General features: G+C 55.1%; 1 protein-coding gene across 4 annotated transcripts; it reads left to right on the top strand.

Moving 5' to 3' along the window:
* Positions 1-49: 49 nt before the first annotated feature.
* On the top strand, positions 50-16,112 carry ITIH3 (inter-alpha-trypsin inhibitor heavy chain 3). Of its 4 annotated transcripts, XM_081525060.1 has the most exons (23): positions 50-1,675; positions 2,042-2,207; positions 2,865-2,885; positions 3,860-4,026; positions 4,116-4,220; positions 4,482-4,644; positions 5,184-5,297; positions 6,336-6,461; positions 6,762-6,878; positions 7,084-7,252; positions 7,863-7,988; positions 8,250-8,431; positions 10,110-10,295; positions 10,451-10,590; positions 11,267-11,421; positions 12,041-12,058; positions 13,114-13,137; positions 13,372-13,407; positions 13,563-13,676; positions 14,185-14,389; positions 15,081-15,253; positions 15,445-15,556; positions 15,872-16,112. In XM_081525060.1, the coding sequence occupies exons 2-23, from the start codon at positions 2,115-2,117 to the stop codon at positions 15,999-16,001; spliced, it is 2,676 nt and encodes an 891-aa protein (XP_081381186.1). In that variant the 5' UTR covers positions 50-1,675; positions 2,042-2,114; the 3' UTR covers positions 16,002-16,112. The 4 variants fall into 4 exon arrangements, 3 of the variants coding, with proteins under 3 accessions (XP_081381186.1, XP_081381188.1, XP_081381187.1); XM_081525062.1 differs by lacking the exons at positions 12,041-12,058; positions 13,114-13,137 and having other exon boundaries at positions 11,267-11,434; positions 13,349-13,407; XM_081525061.1 differs by lacking the exons at positions 2,865-2,885; positions 12,041-12,058; positions 13,114-13,137 and having other exon boundaries at positions 51-1,675; positions 2,042-2,234; positions 11,267-11,434; positions 13,349-13,407.
* The last annotated feature ends 932 nt before the right edge of the window (positions 16,113-17,044 follow it).

Below are 17,044 nucleotides of genomic sequence, written 5' to 3'. Positions count from 1 at the left end.
CCTCACAATGGGGCCTGGGATGACCCCTTCAGAATTTCTCCCCTGGCTTTGTCTAGGGGCCCAGGTGAACTGCGACGTTACAGGGTGCGGGGATATGAACCTGCACTTTGAAGCATGATGGGCCTCGACTCACTCCTTCCCAGAGCATTTCTGCTTGTCTGGCTTCTGTCTGGTTCCTGCCCCGAATGAGGGCTTAGATTGACAGCACAGGGGCTGAGGCCCAGGGCTGCCCCAGGCCCAGGGACACAGAGCCCTGAGGGACAGTCCGTGGAGGTTCAGAGCCCTGCCCACTGTCTGGAGTACTCTGGGCTTCCTGAGCAAAGCCCTGCCTAACTAGGGCCTCTTTTTCCCATCCTATAGAGCAGAAACAGGGTGAACCTGAAGATGTCTTAGATTCCATTTAATTCCAAATTCTGTCTGATGACTCTGGGTCCCTCAAGTCCCCAGCTGTCCCTCAGGGGCCTCTTGAGCAATCTCAGAATTTCCTATTATGAGTTGTTCCTCCCACAAAGCTCTTAGTATGGAGGGATGAGGTGGCAGCCTGGAGGAAAGGGGCTGGGGGTGGGCATGAGGAGGGGCTGCTGGGCAATGCTGGCAGGGCAACAGTTCTGCCACAGCCCCAGGGCCTAGTGGTCAGTAACTGCAGACACTGAAGGTGATCACATGAACCATGTGGAAGGGCCCTTCTTCTCTCTGCTCCCAGGTGTCAGCCCAGAGCTGGGTGCCTGCTGGTAGTAGGGGTCACTATAAGAATTCAAGAGGCCTGAGGAGAGCAGGGACCCCCAGCCGGGCATCAGCAGTTCCCTTTCCAAATGATCTACCATCATTTTGCTAAGTTGGCAACTTTCTGTCATTGCTTCTGTGGCTGCTGCCACTTCCAGTCACTAGTCCCCTCTTTCCTTGTAGCTTCTGCTGCCTCCTAGCTTCTGTTTTCTCACTCCATTTCTCTGCCCCTAGCAGTCAACTCTCTCTGTACATATCACAGTCAAGTGAAGTCTTGGCTTTCAGTCAAGACCATAGCCTGGTCCATACATGAGCTATCCTGTGCCTAGGCATCCTCATTAACTCCATCCAGTAGTGGCCAGAAAAGTATGGCCGGCACACGATGGCCACTCTGGAGGGTCTAGGGGCTGGCAGGGCTCTGGGATGGCCCAGAAGGACCCAGCCCCCACTAGGAGGCAATACGATCCTGCCTTTGAGGCTGCCATGGTCCTGGAGACCAGAACTCCAGCCTCACTGGGGACTTCTGGGAGAATGATCCTCCAATGGGCCGAGGGCAGCTGAGTTCCTGGTCAGACTAAGAACAAAGGGATGAACACAACACACGGCCTGGTACTCCAGGTGCTCAGAGTCTAGAGACAGTGATCAGATCCAAACATGAGAACCTCAACCAAACGCTAACAGTAGAATGTAGGCCCTTTGGGAACTTGGGGCCTGGAGCAGGGCTGTCTGTGCTCAGCTAGGGGACAAAAGAGGAAGAAGACATTTGGAGGGACATGGGCTGGCAGAGAGACGAGATGTGAGGTACAGAGAAGCGGAAGGTGGGAAGACTTACCTTCAGAAAGCAACTTGGAGCTGGATCACAGGACTCGGGGATTGTCTTTCCCAAGGGGCAACAGAAACCATAGAGGGTAATGAGGAAGGAGTCAGCCATGGAGATCCGAGTCTCAGGGTGGTAAGTCTGGTTTTGGGCCCTGGCTGCCTGGAGAAGGGAGGGGAGATAACTGTGATACAGGAGGCCAGACCAGAGGCTGTGCCTGTGATGTGATGACGATGCTGAGATGCTTTTTGCTTTAAATGTGAGTCCATATTCCATCATCACCGCCCCCTCCCAGGGGGTCTCTGGGCCCGTTTGTCAACACAATGCTTCTGGCTTCCCAGGGGGAAGTGGTTTCCCACGGTCTCTGGGTGTGAAGTCCTAACACTGTGGATGATACCTATCGGGTCACCTTGGTAAAGGCAGATCCAGGCCCATCACTCCACCCATGCCCAGCTTCCCAGGGGAACCTCCCGCCTCCTGCTCCTCCCGCCCCTGCTGCAGGTCGATGACCCCACTTGGGAAAACATCAGGCTTGCTCATATAAGGAGCCCAGGCCAGGCCAGCATGCTCAGCAATGGCGTCGGCTCAGTGGCCCTGCCTCATCTTGGCCCTGCTCTCCGGTTTGGCAGTCTCTGGCTTCCCTAGAAACCCATCCCGGCTGCTCAGGGTAAGGCTGCCCCTTCTTCACCAACGGGCAGGCAGGGGGGCCACACTGGGCAGGCCTCTGTAACAGGAGGAGGAGGCAGAGGCTGAGCAGTGAGCTGCAAGGAACAGGGCAGGGTGTAGGGGGAACTGGGCCCCAGACCTGCTGTCAAATCTGATGTCAAAACTCCCCGGGGGAGCTTAAATCTCCGGGGCCTCTGTTTGCTGACCTATCAGGTGGGTGATGCACCACGATCAGCTCACCTCCCTGAGGGGCTCTGAGGTTCACACATAGACAAGGAGAGAGGCCTCTAGGAATGGCCAGGCTGAGCTCCATGGGGTACAGTGGTAGTGGGGTCTGGAGGAGGCTTGGGGGGCCTGGGGCCTAGGGAGGGGCAGAATGATTCGGGGTATATGGTGCAGGGGGAGAGCACTGACTTTGGCTCTCCCTGACACACTCCCCTAGACCTTCCTCCTGGACCTCAGTTTCCTCATCTACTCAGAGCCCTTCCTACTCTGACATGTGGCTCTGGGTGGGTCCTCTGTCTGGAGGCCCCTCAAGGTGTGTGTGTGTTGGGGGAGGTAGTCACTGCTGAACCCTGGCCTCAGCCCAGAGCCTCTACTCAGGCCACGGTAGCCTTGGCCTTGGCCTGACCCCTGTGTTTGTCTTTGTTTTTTCCAGAAACGGAGCCTCCCGGAAGGGGTGAGAACTTTCACAAGGGATGGGGCAGGGCAGAGCTGGTTGCCCAACAGCAGAAGAAGTGGGCCACAAGGGAAGGTCCCTCCAGCTGGCAAACCCATTCATGGCCCCCTGCCCTGGCAGACCCCCGCTGTCTCCAGATACCTGGGAGAGTGCTCCAGGGAACCATGACCTTCAGATTCACTGATGCAGTGGAGGACCACCCCTCCACGAGTCCTTCTTCCCACAAAAACTTACCAAGCATTTGTCAGACCCCGTGCATGGGGCAGGAGACACACAGTGAATGGCCCTGTGATGCCTTCACAAAGCATCTTTATATCCATGTTCAATCCAGATGTCTCCCTAGAACATCCCTTGGCCCATCATCCCGTTGGAAAGAGGGTGTTGGGGGGCACGAAGGCCCTCCCTATGCATCGCCCTTGGTGTAGGGAATAAGGGCCTGTTTGGGAGACAGAAGCGGGCAGCTACCAAAGGACACAGGGAGCAGACTGGAGTGTGTGTGGACATGCTCTTTCTAAGATGAGCTCTAGAAGATGAGCAGAAAGAGCTAGAAGCCAGCATGGTAGGGGCACAGACTGAGCAGAGGAGGCAGGACCTGCCCGGAGGCCCCCAGAGCCATGGGGAAGGGTGTCCTGGGGGTGGTAGGGAGAATAGAAGGGCTTAAAACAGGAGAAGGACAGGTCAGATTTGAGTGTTTACACCATCTCACTGGCTACAGCTGCATGTAAACCAGATTATAGAGCTAAGGAGGCAGAGTGGCCATCACAACAGTGGTGGCCAATTAAAGGTAGCGACCAAAGATACTGCCCAGGCTTCTGACGTGTGTGACTGGGATACCAGAGGGGCCACTCACCAGGCAGGAGCTTTGGACCCCACAAAGGGGAGCTTGAAGGGGAGCAGCCAGGAGGAGGTCCTGGTTTCTGGGGGCCTCAGGCTGGCTGGTCAACGTCTGCTGATACACTGTCCCTCTCCCGCAGGTGGTCGACGGCATCGAAGTCTATAGCACCAAGGTCAACTGCAAGGTGACCTCCCGCTTCGCTCACAATGTTGTCACCACCAGGGCCGTCAACCACGCAAACACTGCCAAGGAGGTGTCCTTCGATGTGGAGCTGCCCAAGACAGCTTTCATCACCAACTTCACCTTGTGGGTGTCACCACAGCTTCTGGCTCTGGGCAGGGAAGGGAGTCTGGCTCAGCCTGAGCCCCCCCTTCCCCAACTCTCTATCTCGGCAGGACCATCGATGGCGTTACCTACCCTGGGAACGTCAAGGAGAAGGAAGTTGCCAAGAAGCAATATGAGAAGGCCGTGTCCCAGGGCAAGACAGCCGGCCTGGTCAAGTAAGTGTGGACCCCCAGGCCTTGGGGAGAATGTCACGGCTGTGAGGGCCCTCAGAGACACTAACAACAGAACAGCAGCTATTATTATTACATGGCAAAATGTGCTATAATTCTTACATTATCTTACTTTGAAGTTGAGGCAACTGAGGCTCAGAGTGGGTAGGGGTCTCCCCCAGGGGGAAGGGACTGGAAACCAAAGGCCCAGGAAGTGGGGAGCTGGTGCTCTTTCTGGGGCAGTCATTGTTTCTCATCCCCATTCAGGGCCTCTGGGAGGAAGCTGGAGAAATTCACGGTTTCAGTCAATGTGGCTGCAGGCAGCAAGGTCACTTTTGAGCTAACCTATGAGGAGCTGCTCAAGAGGCATAAGGGCAAGTACGAGATGTACCTCAAGGTCCAGCCCAAGCAACTGGTCAAACACTTTGAGGTAATCGGCCATTCGCTCACAGCCCCTGAGGGGATGGGGTGCCAGGAAGGGCCCTGGGCAGAGCCCACAGAAGGAGTAAAGGCGCCCAGGCCCCAGCACCCGGCCAAGGAGGCGTGGGGGAATTACACTGGTGCTTCCCACAGCACCTGGGCCAAAGGGAGGAGGCCAGACTGCACCTGGATGATCCAGGTTGGGTGCTGGGCCCTTGAGGGCGACTTCACCAAGTGTCTCTGTAATGCTGGTAACTGGTTACTTGGGCATTTTTACCTACATCAGAGTGCAAAGCCAAAGGAAACGCTTTTAGGGGTAAGACTCTGGAGCACCATATGGCAGGGAGTGGAAGAGCTTTGGGGTCAGAGTACCCAGCTGCAAGCCCATGTGGTCATCTTCTTGCTGGAAGGCAGCAGGCTTGGCCATCACAGAGTTGTCCTAGCGGCTGGTCCCTGCACCACACTGACCCATCTCCTCGCCCTTGTTGTCCTGGAGGCTGGGCTTGGCACTGTCACTAAGTTACATCTCCTGACACTTGGCCATTTCAGATCACGGTAGACATCTTCGAGCCTCAGGGCATCAGCACCCTGGATGCTGAAGCCTCGTTCATCACCAATGACCTCTTGGGCAGCGCCCTCACCAAGTCCTTCTCAGGGAAAAAGGTGGTATAGATGCCTCTGGGGCCTGAGGGGAGGGAGCAGGGGCGGGAACACTGAGTCTAGCAAGGTGAGTCTGAACCTGGGGGTTTGACAAATGCAAGGGAGAGAGGGAGAGAGAGAGAGAAAGAGTGTGTGTGTGTGTGTGTGTGTGTGTGTGTGTGTGTGTGTGTGTGTGTATGTAGGTATGAGGCGGGGGTCAGGGAAGGGGAGAAGTCTGCAACATCCCCTTTCTCTTAGGCCACCTGGGTCAGGAGTGAGGATGCTGGAGGCAGGGGGCTGCTTGCTGGTGATGACCTGCCAGAGGAACTGGGGTCTCAACTGCACTGGGGAGGGGACAGGGAAACCATTTATAAAGCTTGATCCCATTTCACTTAAGGAAAGTAGGCATGGCAGGCTACTGGTCCCTGTTTTACAGAGGAGACCGAGACCTGAGAGAGATTTTCAGATCTGACTCCACACAAGTGGTGAAAGAAAGGGAAATTCATTCTTGGTGCTCGTGGTTGGCTCTGGACCCCAAGGTCCCCAGCAATGCCAGGGGTCTTGCTGATTGTGGGTAGTAGATGACTACATGTTTACACGACAGCAAACCTCAGTCAGGACTCCCAGGGAGAGGCTGGAGAAGCACATACTCAGAGGGCTGCTAACCTCTGCAGGCGGTGTCCCCGCCCAGGGCCCCCTCCTCACTCTCTACTCTGCTCCTTCCTTGCTCCTCTTGACAAAAAGCACACAGTATCACCCAACGTGAAGTTCCTTTTCATGGTACAGAATTCTCCTCCCTAAGTGGCTTCTAGGTGCAGGCAGAGCTAAGGGACTTGTGAGGCCAGTGAACCAGGAGAGTGAAAGCCTGGCTCAGATAACGCCTGCAGCCTCCAAGGGGCTCCTGATCTCCGAGGGGGAGAGAGGTGCTCAGGAAGGCCAGAGCACCCCACAGGGCAGCAGGACTCAGGCACTTTGCTGAGCGCCCAGGGCAGCCCCAGGCTGAGGTCTGCAGAGGGCAGGCCCTGCCCAAGCTGAGAGAGGCCCTCCATCACCTTCCCTCAGGGCCATGTGTCCTTCAAACCCAGCTTGGACCAACAACGTTCCTGCCCAACCTGCACGGACTCCCTCCTCAAAGGAGATTTCATCACCACCTATGATGTGAACAGAGAGTCTCCCGCCAATGTGCAAGTAGGTACCTGCCAACTGGCTCTGCCAGGCTGATCCATCCCCTACCTTGCTCTGGTGAGGGCTGATGTGTGGAGGGGCCCCAGCTTTATCTAGTAAAACCTTGATCTTCAGCCCAAGCATGAGATTCCTGCAAGGAATGGGGACCACAGGCAGACCAGAGCCTTTGTGTGATGCCCCCTGGAGGTGGAGAAAGGACATCTTTATTTGGGGCTGCTAAAAGTCCGGGTTCTATTTGCAAGGGTAGCCAATGTGAGGTTGCTGAAGGGCCACTGGTCTCCAGTCTCTCTCTCCCCTTTCCAGATCGTCAATGGCTACTTTGTGCACTTCTTTGCACCTCAAGGCCTTCCGGTGGTGCCCAAGAGTGTGGTCTTCGTGATTGATGTCAGTGGCTCCATGTATGGTCGGAAAATGGAGCAGGTACTCTCCTTGGTGCAAGAGTGGGTGACGGACGGGAGACACACGGAGATTTTTTTTAAAGTGGATGAAGCTAATATTCCAGTGAAAGAGAAGGAAGGAGGGCAGGATTTTTAAAAGGCACAAAGCATCTGTCTCTTTTCTTGCAGACGGCAGGGTCCCGGGCAGGGAACACATCTTCTTTTCTGTTTGTCTTTCTCCTTCCCAGACAAAGGATGCCCTCCTCAAAATTCTGGAGGATGTCAAAGAGGAAGACTACTTGAATTTCATCCTGTTCAGTGGAGATGTGACCACTTGGAAAGACAGTTTAGTTCAAGCCACTCCTGAGAACATCCAGGAAGCCAGGAAATTTGTGATGAATATTCATGTTGGAGGAAGTAAGAACAGAGGGGAGGGAGCTACATCCTGCCATTCCTCTCTGCCTGAGCAGCCTGTTTCCCTTCTGCCTTGGCGGCAGAGACTCTGCTGATCTGGGCCCTGCAGATCCAAGCTACGGGTAGAGGTGGGATGGAAAGTCCTCAGGCTTGACATTGTGGTGTGTTCTCTGTGGTCTAGGGAAACCCATTTCTTTCTAACCTGTGATCCCCACAAGGTAATGCCAGCATTACCCAATAAGGGAATGCCACAGAGAACTCTTATCCGTGGCAGTTTCATATGAAAGATGACAAGTGATGTCTATACTGCTCCCCAATCCTGCCTATGAGAGGGGCTGGCAGTCCATTTGACTGTCCTCCAATCACAATGTGTTCTTACAGTCACCATGTGCATCTATCCTTCCAGCAGCCCTGAGAGGCTGGTCCTCTTACTCATTTGAAAGACTAAGTCATCCATTCATCACTCACTGAGTCATCAAGTCAATATTTACTGAGTACCACTGCGCACAGGCAGGCAGGGTCTTTGGGCACGTGAGTAGGGACTGTTGTCTCGACTGCCTCCCCCCGGCACCCTGAGGATACCCTCTCATGGTACCATCTGTTTGTGTGCCAGTGACCAACATCAATGACGCGCTGCTGAGGGGCATCAGTATGCTGAACAAGGCCCGGGAGGAGCATACAGTCCCAGAGAGGAGCACCTCCATTATCATCATGTTGACCGACGGGGACGCCAATGTGGGTGAGGCGGCGTGTGTGGCTCTGGCTGCCGCTGCTGGTTCTATAACCAGCGTGCTGCACAACCTTGGGCAGCTCTCCCCAGGGCCCCCTGTGATCTGTGAGCCCCCGAAGGGCTCTGTCCGCCCCACCGTCTGCTCATTGAGGGCTTGTAGCCATGACTCTGCCAGCTCTGCACAGGCAGGGGTCAGATCTCTGCAGACAGAGCTGGTCCAGACAGTTGCTGGGGCTATGGCTGCAGCGTAAATACCTCCTTCTCCCGCAGGTGAAAGCAGACCTGAAAAAATCCAAGAGAATGTGCAGAATGCCATTGGTGGCAAGTTCCCCTTGTATAATCTGGGCTTTGGTAACAATCTGAATTATAACTTCCTGGAAAATATGGCCCTGGAGAACCATGGGCTTGCCCGGCGCATTTATGAGGATTCCGATGCCAACTTGCAGCTGCAGGTGTGCCTTGCCTCACATACCTCTGGGAATGGGGAGCTCACTACTTCCTCAAGGAGCTGTTCCACTGTATGACAATTCAAGTTATTAGAAAGAACTTCCTCTCGGGTTGAAATCTATCTCTGGTCACCTCTTACCCATCAGTACAGGTTCTGATTTTGTCCACAGGCTGCACAGAACAGACCTGCTTCCTCCATAGGACTGCCATATCAGATAAAAGACCTCCAGTTAAAGAGGAACTTCTCATAAACAGCAAATAATTTTTTAGCAAGCATGCTCCAAACACTGAACAGGACACTGTACTTAGTTTGCTGTGCTGTGCTAAGTCACTTCAGTCATGTCTGACTCTGTGTGACGCTATGGACTCTAGCCCATCAGGCTTCTCTGTCCATGGGGTTCTCCAGGAAGGAATACTGGAGGGGGTTGCCACACCCTACTCCAGGGGATCTTCCTGACCCAGGGATTGAACCTGTGTCTCTTATGTCTCCTGCATTGGCCGGAGGGTTCTTTACCACTAGAGCCACCTAAGAAGCCCCGCATTTAGCTTGCTAGTGCTGCCTTAATAAATTACCATACCTGAGCGGCTTCCACAGGCCATTGTTAGAGTTAGTTGCTCAGTCATGTCCGACTCTTTGTGACCCCATGGCTTCTCTGTCCATGGAATTCTCCAGGCAAGAATACTGGAGTGGGTTGTCATTCCCTTCTCCAGGGTATCTTCCCGACCCAGGGATTGAACTTGGATCTCCTGTATTTCAGGCAGATTCTTTACCATCTGAGCCATCAGGGAAGCTCTACCTGGGTGGCTTCCACAGCAGACATTTATTGTCTCATATGTCTAGAGGCTAGAAGTCCAGGATCAAGGTGCTGGCAGGGTTGGTTCCTTCTGAGAGCTGGGAGGGAAGAGTCTACTCTAGGCCTCTCTCCTTGGCCTGTCAATGGCCATTTTCTCCTTGTATATCTTCATTATCATTTTCTCTGTGGGCATGTCTGCCTCTGGGTCCAAATTTCCCTCTTTCAAGGACACCAGTCATACTGGGTTGGAGTCCATCCTAAACAACTCATTTTAACTTGATCTCTATAAAGAGCTTTTCTCCAAATTTAAGGTCATGTCCTGAAGTACGGGAGTAAGGATTTTCACCTGTGTATTTTGGGGTTTCAAAATGTGTCCCTATGACAGCTATACTTATACTAAAAAGTAACCTGTCATTTACCTGTTATTCAAATGTAACTCATGACCTACATTTTCATTTGCTAAATCTGGTACCCCGTCTCCTCCCCAGCACAGGCAGGTGCTTCTCCACCTCTGCAGTGGCACCCCCGGCTTTCCTCCTGTTAGTCTCCGGGTCTCCATGCTCTCACTCCATGTCAACTTCCCTAGTCAGCCTCCACCCTTTCTCTTCTTTTTACTTTCATTCCAACAAACAAACGTTTTTCCAACAAACTCTTTCCTTCCTTTTCTATTCTTCCAAGTCTCTAATTGGGATGGAGGGGCATTGAGGAGGAGGTCCCTCAAGCTGAAGGACACAGTCAGGGCCAGGTGGAAGTGGAGACCAGGAGCTGGACTGGCCCAGCTCAAGAGATCCAACCACCTGCAGAGGCACCAGTGGTAACCTGCCCACCCTGTCCTCTCCCTGCCCGCCCTGGTGGCCTGAGATGATCAGGGCCCCCATCTGAACTCTAGGGCTTCTATGAGGAGGTGGCCAACCCACTGCTGACAGGCGTGGAGGTAGAGTACCCTCAGAATGCCATCCTGGACCTCACGCAGAACAGTTACCAGCACTTCTATGATGGCTCTGAGATTGTGGTAGCCGGGCGCCTGGCGGACGAGGACATGAACAGCTTTAAGGCAGATGTGAAAGGCCACGGGGTAAGCTGAGCTGGGGGCCTGCTTGTGCGCTGGGGATGGGGACCTACCGATGGGGCTCCAGCCTCCTGGCTGACGGCCCAGCAGAAGCAGCCTCTGAACCAGGCCCCCCTGGCTCCAGGCCACTAGCCTCTCGCCTCCTCCCACCCCTGTCCCAGGCCGTCAACGACCTGACCTTCACTGAGGAGGTGGACATGAAGGAGATGGAGAAGGCCCTGCAGGAGCGGGACTACATTTTTGGGGACTACATTGAGCGGCTCTGGGCCTACCTCACCATCGAGCAGCTGCTGGACAAACGGTGACCCTGGCCCACCCCTCACACAGCGAGGCCCTGCCCTGCCCCCCAGCCCTGACCCAGCACCTACCTGTGCACCCCCTCCCGCCATGCTGGCTATGCTCCAGGAGAGCCCAAGAGGAGGAAACTGTCACCGTGGGAAGTGCATCTCCACGCCCACTGCAGCGGCCCAATCCTCCTTCCGGCCAGGCCCCCATGGCCTGGTTTTCCTCGAGCTGAGAGGGTCTGTGATGTGGGGCTCAGGCAGGAGCCTGGGAGCATCTTGAGGGCAGGGATGAGCCTCAGCATCCTGTCCCCCACACCCAGCACGGGCCTACAGAGATGCTGAGGAGGAACATAACCAAAGGCTGAGACCCCAGCCCTCAGCCCCAGGGGGCATAGCTTGGCCATGCGAGGGGGCCGTGTCAGCCTTCTATTGGACAGGACTGGCTGGGAAAGACGCTGGCACTCAGCATGTGAGCACCACGATGGCCGACTGGCAGTAGCCATGTCGAGCCCCTTGTAGCTTTCACTTGGAGAAACAGCCCAGAGAGGAATCAGGGCATGTCCATCTGTCCCAGGGAGCTGACGAAACCGTTTTCTCTGACTGCTAGTGGGGTCCATCCTAGGGGACACCCACTGGGAGAGGTGGAGGGGGTCTTGGGCTGGGCTGACCCTCCCACCCTGCCCGTCCCCACAGCAAGAACGCTCGTGGTGAGGAGAAGGAGAATCTCACGGCCCAGGCCTTGGAGCTGTCCCTCAAGTACCACTTCGTGACTCCGCTGACCTCCATGGTGGTGACCAAGCCTGAGGACAACGAAAACCAGATGGCCATTGCCAACAAGCCCGGGGAAGGTAGGCACAGACGGTAGGGGGCTACAACTTGGATGCCTCCTTCCAGGCCCCTGACCCTGGGCGCCCTGAAGAGAAGCGGGCCTGCTGAGAAAGGAAGGTCTAGGAGGCATCAGAGGAAAACTGGCCAAGGACCAGGGAGGGTGTTGTAGAGGGAGGGAAGCCATTAGTGTGAACAGTGGAAAGCAAGCATGAATAAGAAAAGCCTTGAAGTCTCTAAAGGGGGCAGGGTGTCCAGGGTCATTTCTAGGAAAGGGACTCGGCTGCAGCATGGAAGGGTTCAGTTAGATTAGACGAAGCACTTCTGACATAAAAGTTCGGCCTGGAGCCAGCACCTGGGGATTGTGAGAGTAAGAGGCCATGAGAGCTGGAGGCTGGGACCAGGCTGGTCAACCAGACCCCATGAGTGCAGTGTCCTGAGGGTCCCTGCAATTGGCATTGGGAGATACGGGAGTAAAGAGCCAGTCTGGGCCAGGCCTCCCTCTGCCTCTAGGGGCTCCTGGTTCCTGTGGGGGCACACATGGCCCAGGGCTGGCTGGCCAGGCAGTGAGTCAGTCACAAGGGCCCTGACACTGGGGTTCTGTGGCCTCTAACTCCGTGGTCTCCTCTTTCTCCCTCGCAGGGCCTCTGGATGCAGAAGGTGAGCTTTAGTCAGCGGCTGGTGAGTTTCCCAGGAGGAGGACAAGAGAGGACCAAGGAGGCCTTTCCAATCACCTTGGGGACCCACCACCCAGGAAGGGGCCACCAGGACACCTGAGCTCAGCTCCCAGCTCTACTGCCAACTCACTGGGGGCAGGGGCAGGGCTCTGTTCACTCTGAGCCTCAGGGTTCTCATCAGCTGACGAAGGGGGGCTTCCCCTGCCCAAGGAGGGACAATTGGGATGAAAGTATTCTGTGACCTGCAAAAATGAGTAACTCAGTTAGTTACTTAGTAACCCCACAGCAAGGCTTTGAGGGAGGCCTCTTACAGTTCCCATTTTACAGAGAGGAAACTGAGGCACAGGGAAGTTAAGTCCCTTTGCTCAAGGACTAGTTCAGCAGGGGGCCCAGCCAGGACTTTGGCCCAGGCAGCCTAGTTCTGGCACCTGCTCTGGAGTTCACAGCGTTCTGCACTTGTCTCATTATGGAACTGGAACCTCATCCCCGCACCATCAAGCAGGACCTCCCCAGCCCCTACCGGCCTGCCTTGTCTCTATCCACATGGGCTGTTCTAACCAAGCAGTATATTTCAACTGGGTCACGGCTCTGCCCTCTGAATAGCCCTGTGAGATGTAGTCACTGGTGCACGTGTGTGTGAGTGTGTGTGTGGGTACACGTCGGTGGGTGTTTTGCTACTAAGGACAACAGTCACTTGTGAGCCTCATTCTGCTCCAGCCTCGGGACTGTAGCTCAGGGGTGGCAGACAGAATTGCTCATGACAGAGACACTGATGACCTAATGGCTTGCATTTTAGCCACTTGGAAGTGCTGACCCCCTGCATTAACATTACACCCCTACTACCACCAGCCCTAGAAAGGGATTCCCTGGGGCACCCCATTTCTGAAGCCTAAACTTAGGGGGTCACATTCCCACCTCTTACTGTCAGCATTGGGGCCCTACTGGGGACAGCAGCCCCAAGACAGGCAGAAGGCCTGGGGTTCGGGGAGGGAACCCTCTAGAGCTTGCTCACACCTGCCCTTTGGCTTCTTTTTTCAGTGACCCCCTCCATGGCTTACCTGAGTGAGTATGTGCCAGCTGCCACAGAGCGTGGCCCTGTGTCGTTCCCCTTGGGAGTCTTTCCTGAATCAGCTCTCTGGAACAGGCAGATGGTTGGGGGAGTCCTGAGGAGATGGGGGGAGGTTCAGAGCATTAGGGAGCCTGAAGTTTAGGGGCATGAACCAAACTCTGGGTGGGGGTCTTGGTGCCTCCCCTGGCCTTTTGTTTAGCTCAGCCCTCTCTTTCTTTCGTCCACAGCCAGCTACCAGGTTCCCAAGACACCCTACTACTACGGTGAGTTTCCCAGCTCCCCCAGGTCGAGGCTCTGGGCCTAGGGCTGAGCACCTCCTGCCTGTCTAGGAGTCCATCCCACAGGGACTAGGAGGCAAGAAGAGGTCCCTGGAACAGTGAGAGATTCTGAGAGCCGCCTCTTCTCTGTGTGTTCTCAGTGGATGGGGACCCCCACTTCATCATCCAAGTTCCAGAGAAGGACGATGCCATCTGCTTCAATATCGATGAAGACCCAGGCACAGTGCTGCGCCTCATTCAGGACCCTGTCACAGGTGGGGGCCATGGAGTGGGGCCAGGGGCTCTTCCTGAGAAGGCCTGGAGACCACCCGGGTGGACACATGGACCAGGCTCACTCTGCCTCAAATGCATCCACCTTTATAGGTAGATTCCATCCTGTAGGGATTTCAGATTCCATCCAGAGCCACAAGCTCACCTCATCTCCCCAGGGCCAGGGGTAATGGGGAGATGTTTAGAGTTAAGGGCTGCCTGGGCCTATGGGCAGGACTCACCCTGGGCGTGAGGAATAGTGTTTCTCTGAACAACACTCCCTGGCCCAGGCAAGGGGCAGATCCACAATGTGGGCCCTCAGCCACCAGTGTGACCCCAATATGTCTAGGAACAGATAGGGCTGGCTCTCAAATCCTGGTCTCTCAACTGAGAGACCTGGGTCCCCCACTGTGTTATCCCTCAGGAGGTCTGGCTGAAGGGGAAGCTGTGACCCTAAAAGACCAGTCTGGACTTAGGTCTTGCTGGTCTCTCACTGTTCCGCCCATCTGGCAGGCCTCACAGTTAACGGGCAGATCATTGGTGAGAAGAGAGGCCGCTCAGACCTGCACACCAGAAGGACTTACTTTGGCAAACTGGGCATTGCCAGCACTCAGATGGACTTCCGGATTGAGGTGACACCGGAGAATATCACCCTGTGGAATGGGGACGCACTGAGCGCGTTCAGCTGGCTGGACACAGCCATGGTCACACAGGATGGGTAAAGCCCTGCTGCTGGGTCTCTGAGGGGTGATGAAATGCAAGGGTCTTAGGGGGAATTTGAACAAATCCCACAAGATCCACAGGGTTAACAGGAAAAGACCAGTGGCCTCAGCCCTCGCTCTGGGAAAGGTGAACATGGTGGCCCCCAGCCCACCCCCTGGGCTCCCCAGCAAAGGCAGACATATAGGTGGCTGGACAGTGCATAGGACTGAACTTGATGGAACGGCTGTGTGGACGAAAGCATTAGGTGGACCTGGCAGGCTGATGATGACAAAGATCCCTGTGTGCATCATCTCTGGCTGAGCTCGCTTGTTCTCAAACTCCTCTGCCTCTCCTGCATCTTCAGGTCACCCCCAAGCTGGGTGGGCAGGGCTACAGTGTTAGTCCCATGGTGGCTCAGAGAGGGGCAGAACCTACCCAATGTCAGACAGGAAGCCCAATGGCCTAGCTGGGGCTTGATCCCGGGTCTCCAGACCCCCAGGACAGCCCTCTCGTCTGCTTATGGAGCAGCAGGGGCCCACTCAGTGCAGGGCGTAGTTAACATGCATAAGTGTCTTCTCTCCAACACCCATGACAGAGTTTCTGGAGTCTGTGTGCTCTCAGATGTCACATTTCCTGCTCTGCCCTTGATTCAGATGCCTGGTATCATGGCCACTGGGCCCCACTGCTGACCTTTTCTTCTCTTCTAGGTTATCTGTGATGATCAACAGGAAGAAGAACATAGTGGTCTCCTTTGGAGATGAGGTTACTTTTGTGGTTGTCCTGCATCAGGTGTGGAAGAAAGAGCCTGCCCACCATGACTTCCTCGGCTTCTATGTGGTGGACAGTCATGGGATGTCAGCACAGACACATGGGCTGCTGGGTATGAAATGTTCCAGCTTCAGGTTGTTCAGGCCACACGGTGGAGGGAAAAAACCAAGTGAAGGGCCATCCTAGTCACCCTGGACCCCGCACTCAACACCCCACCCAGCCTTTGCATCAATCCTGGGAGGCCAGTGGCCTTGTCACATATAGCGGAGGTAGGGCTGACAGTGTGAATGTTTTTATTCCTAGGACAATTCTTCCACCCCTTTGACTTTCAAGTGTCTGACGTCCACCCAGGCTCTGACCCCACAAAGCCAGATGCCACAATGGTGGTGAAGAACCATCAGCTGACAGTCACCAGGTGAGGGGACCCTGCTGATGTCCTCAGACTGCCGGGTACGAGATAGGAGGGAAGAGCTCTATCCACCCACGCACATCAGCCTGGCTGGCTCTTATCTTCTGTGGGATACCCTTGTTTCCCTCTGGGCTCTTGGCTCTCTCTAATCAGGAAAAAGCCAAATCTGGCCCCCTAGAAGGAGTAACCACATGACCTCATTCTTGACCAGAGTCTGGACTCCTAGAATTGGCAACTTCACACCCCCTTTCAACTTTAGGTCCATGAATGCGGCCGTCTTGCCCACCCCGCACATCACAGCCTCTCTCTCCTTTCTTTCAGGGGCTCCCAGAAGGACTACAGGAAGGACATCAGCATCAGCAGGAATGTTGCCTGCTGGTTTGTCCACAACAATGGGCAAGGGTTGATCGACGGCATCCACAGCGACTACATCGTCCCCAAGCTGTTCTGAGTTGACACGCCAACTCCTGCTGAGATGGCCGGCCCGGCCTGCCTGGCATCTGGAACAGAGGCACAGAGTGGGGCCTGATGGAAGGCTGTGACAATAAAGGCCAAGGAGGAACTGGACTGCCTCTGCCTGCCTCCATCAGCCCCTGCTCCAAGGGACAGGCAGCTCGAAGGAAGGGTTGGCTGCTAGGAAGGCAACTTCCTGGGCCTCTCCATCAGTGCGGCTGGTTGGGGTGGTACTAGAGGAGTCAAACACAGGACAGTGGGGAAGGAAAAAAAAATCAAGAATCGATTCCAGAACAAAGGGCCTCTGAGAAGTCGGGCAGGACTGACTGCCTTTTAGAGTTTAGGAAGGATGGAGGAAAAGTCAAGGGTCCCTGGCTCAGGAGTCTTATCAGGGCTGCAGCTCGTTCTATGATACAGGAGCAAAGATGCTTCAAGGCAGATTCAGCCTGCCACTGATTACGCCGTCCATCTCTCCCCTCTCTGATCATCTCACCATCAGTCCACCCACTCATCCACCTGCCCACCCCTCCACAACCCATCCATTCAGCAGCTAAACCCAACATTCTGGGCTAGGATCTAGGGGCACACAGCTTAGTAACTCAGTTCCTGTTTGAATGGGTGCTCCAGTTTGTCTTCAGCTTCGCTGGGGATCCCTGGGATGCTCCAATCATTCCTTATAGTGACCACCTGCTGCTGCACCCTGTAAGTCCTGGGTGGGGTGGGGGTTGGACAGAGGTTCCTAGAGGAGCGGCTCTGCAGGCTGTCAGCCTGGACAAGCCCCTCCCACCTGAGCAACAGCACCCTTCCCTGCCTGGCATTCCTGCTCCCAGAGAGAGCTCTTTTACAGAGCAGGACTGGTCATCACTTGCTGCCTGAAACTCTATAAATGACATCTCCCACCTAGGATTCTTGGGACAAAGACAAAAGTCCTCCCTGCTGTCCCTCCAGCTTCATCAGCCCCGCACACCAGGGGTTTCCTTTCAGTCTGGATTCCAGACACACAGACTGCTTTCAGTTCTGCAAACATAATCCCTCCTTCCC

The sequence above is a fragment of the Giraffa tippelskirchi genome, chromosome 9, assembly GCF_054371585.1.
Source record: "Giraffa tippelskirchi isolate mGirTip1 chromosome 9, T2T-mGirTip1v1.2.pri, whole genome shotgun sequence".
NCBI lineage: Eukaryota > Metazoa > Chordata > Mammalia > Artiodactyla > Giraffidae > Giraffa > Giraffa tippelskirchi.
This window is presented reverse-complemented; position numbering and strand designations above follow the sequence as displayed.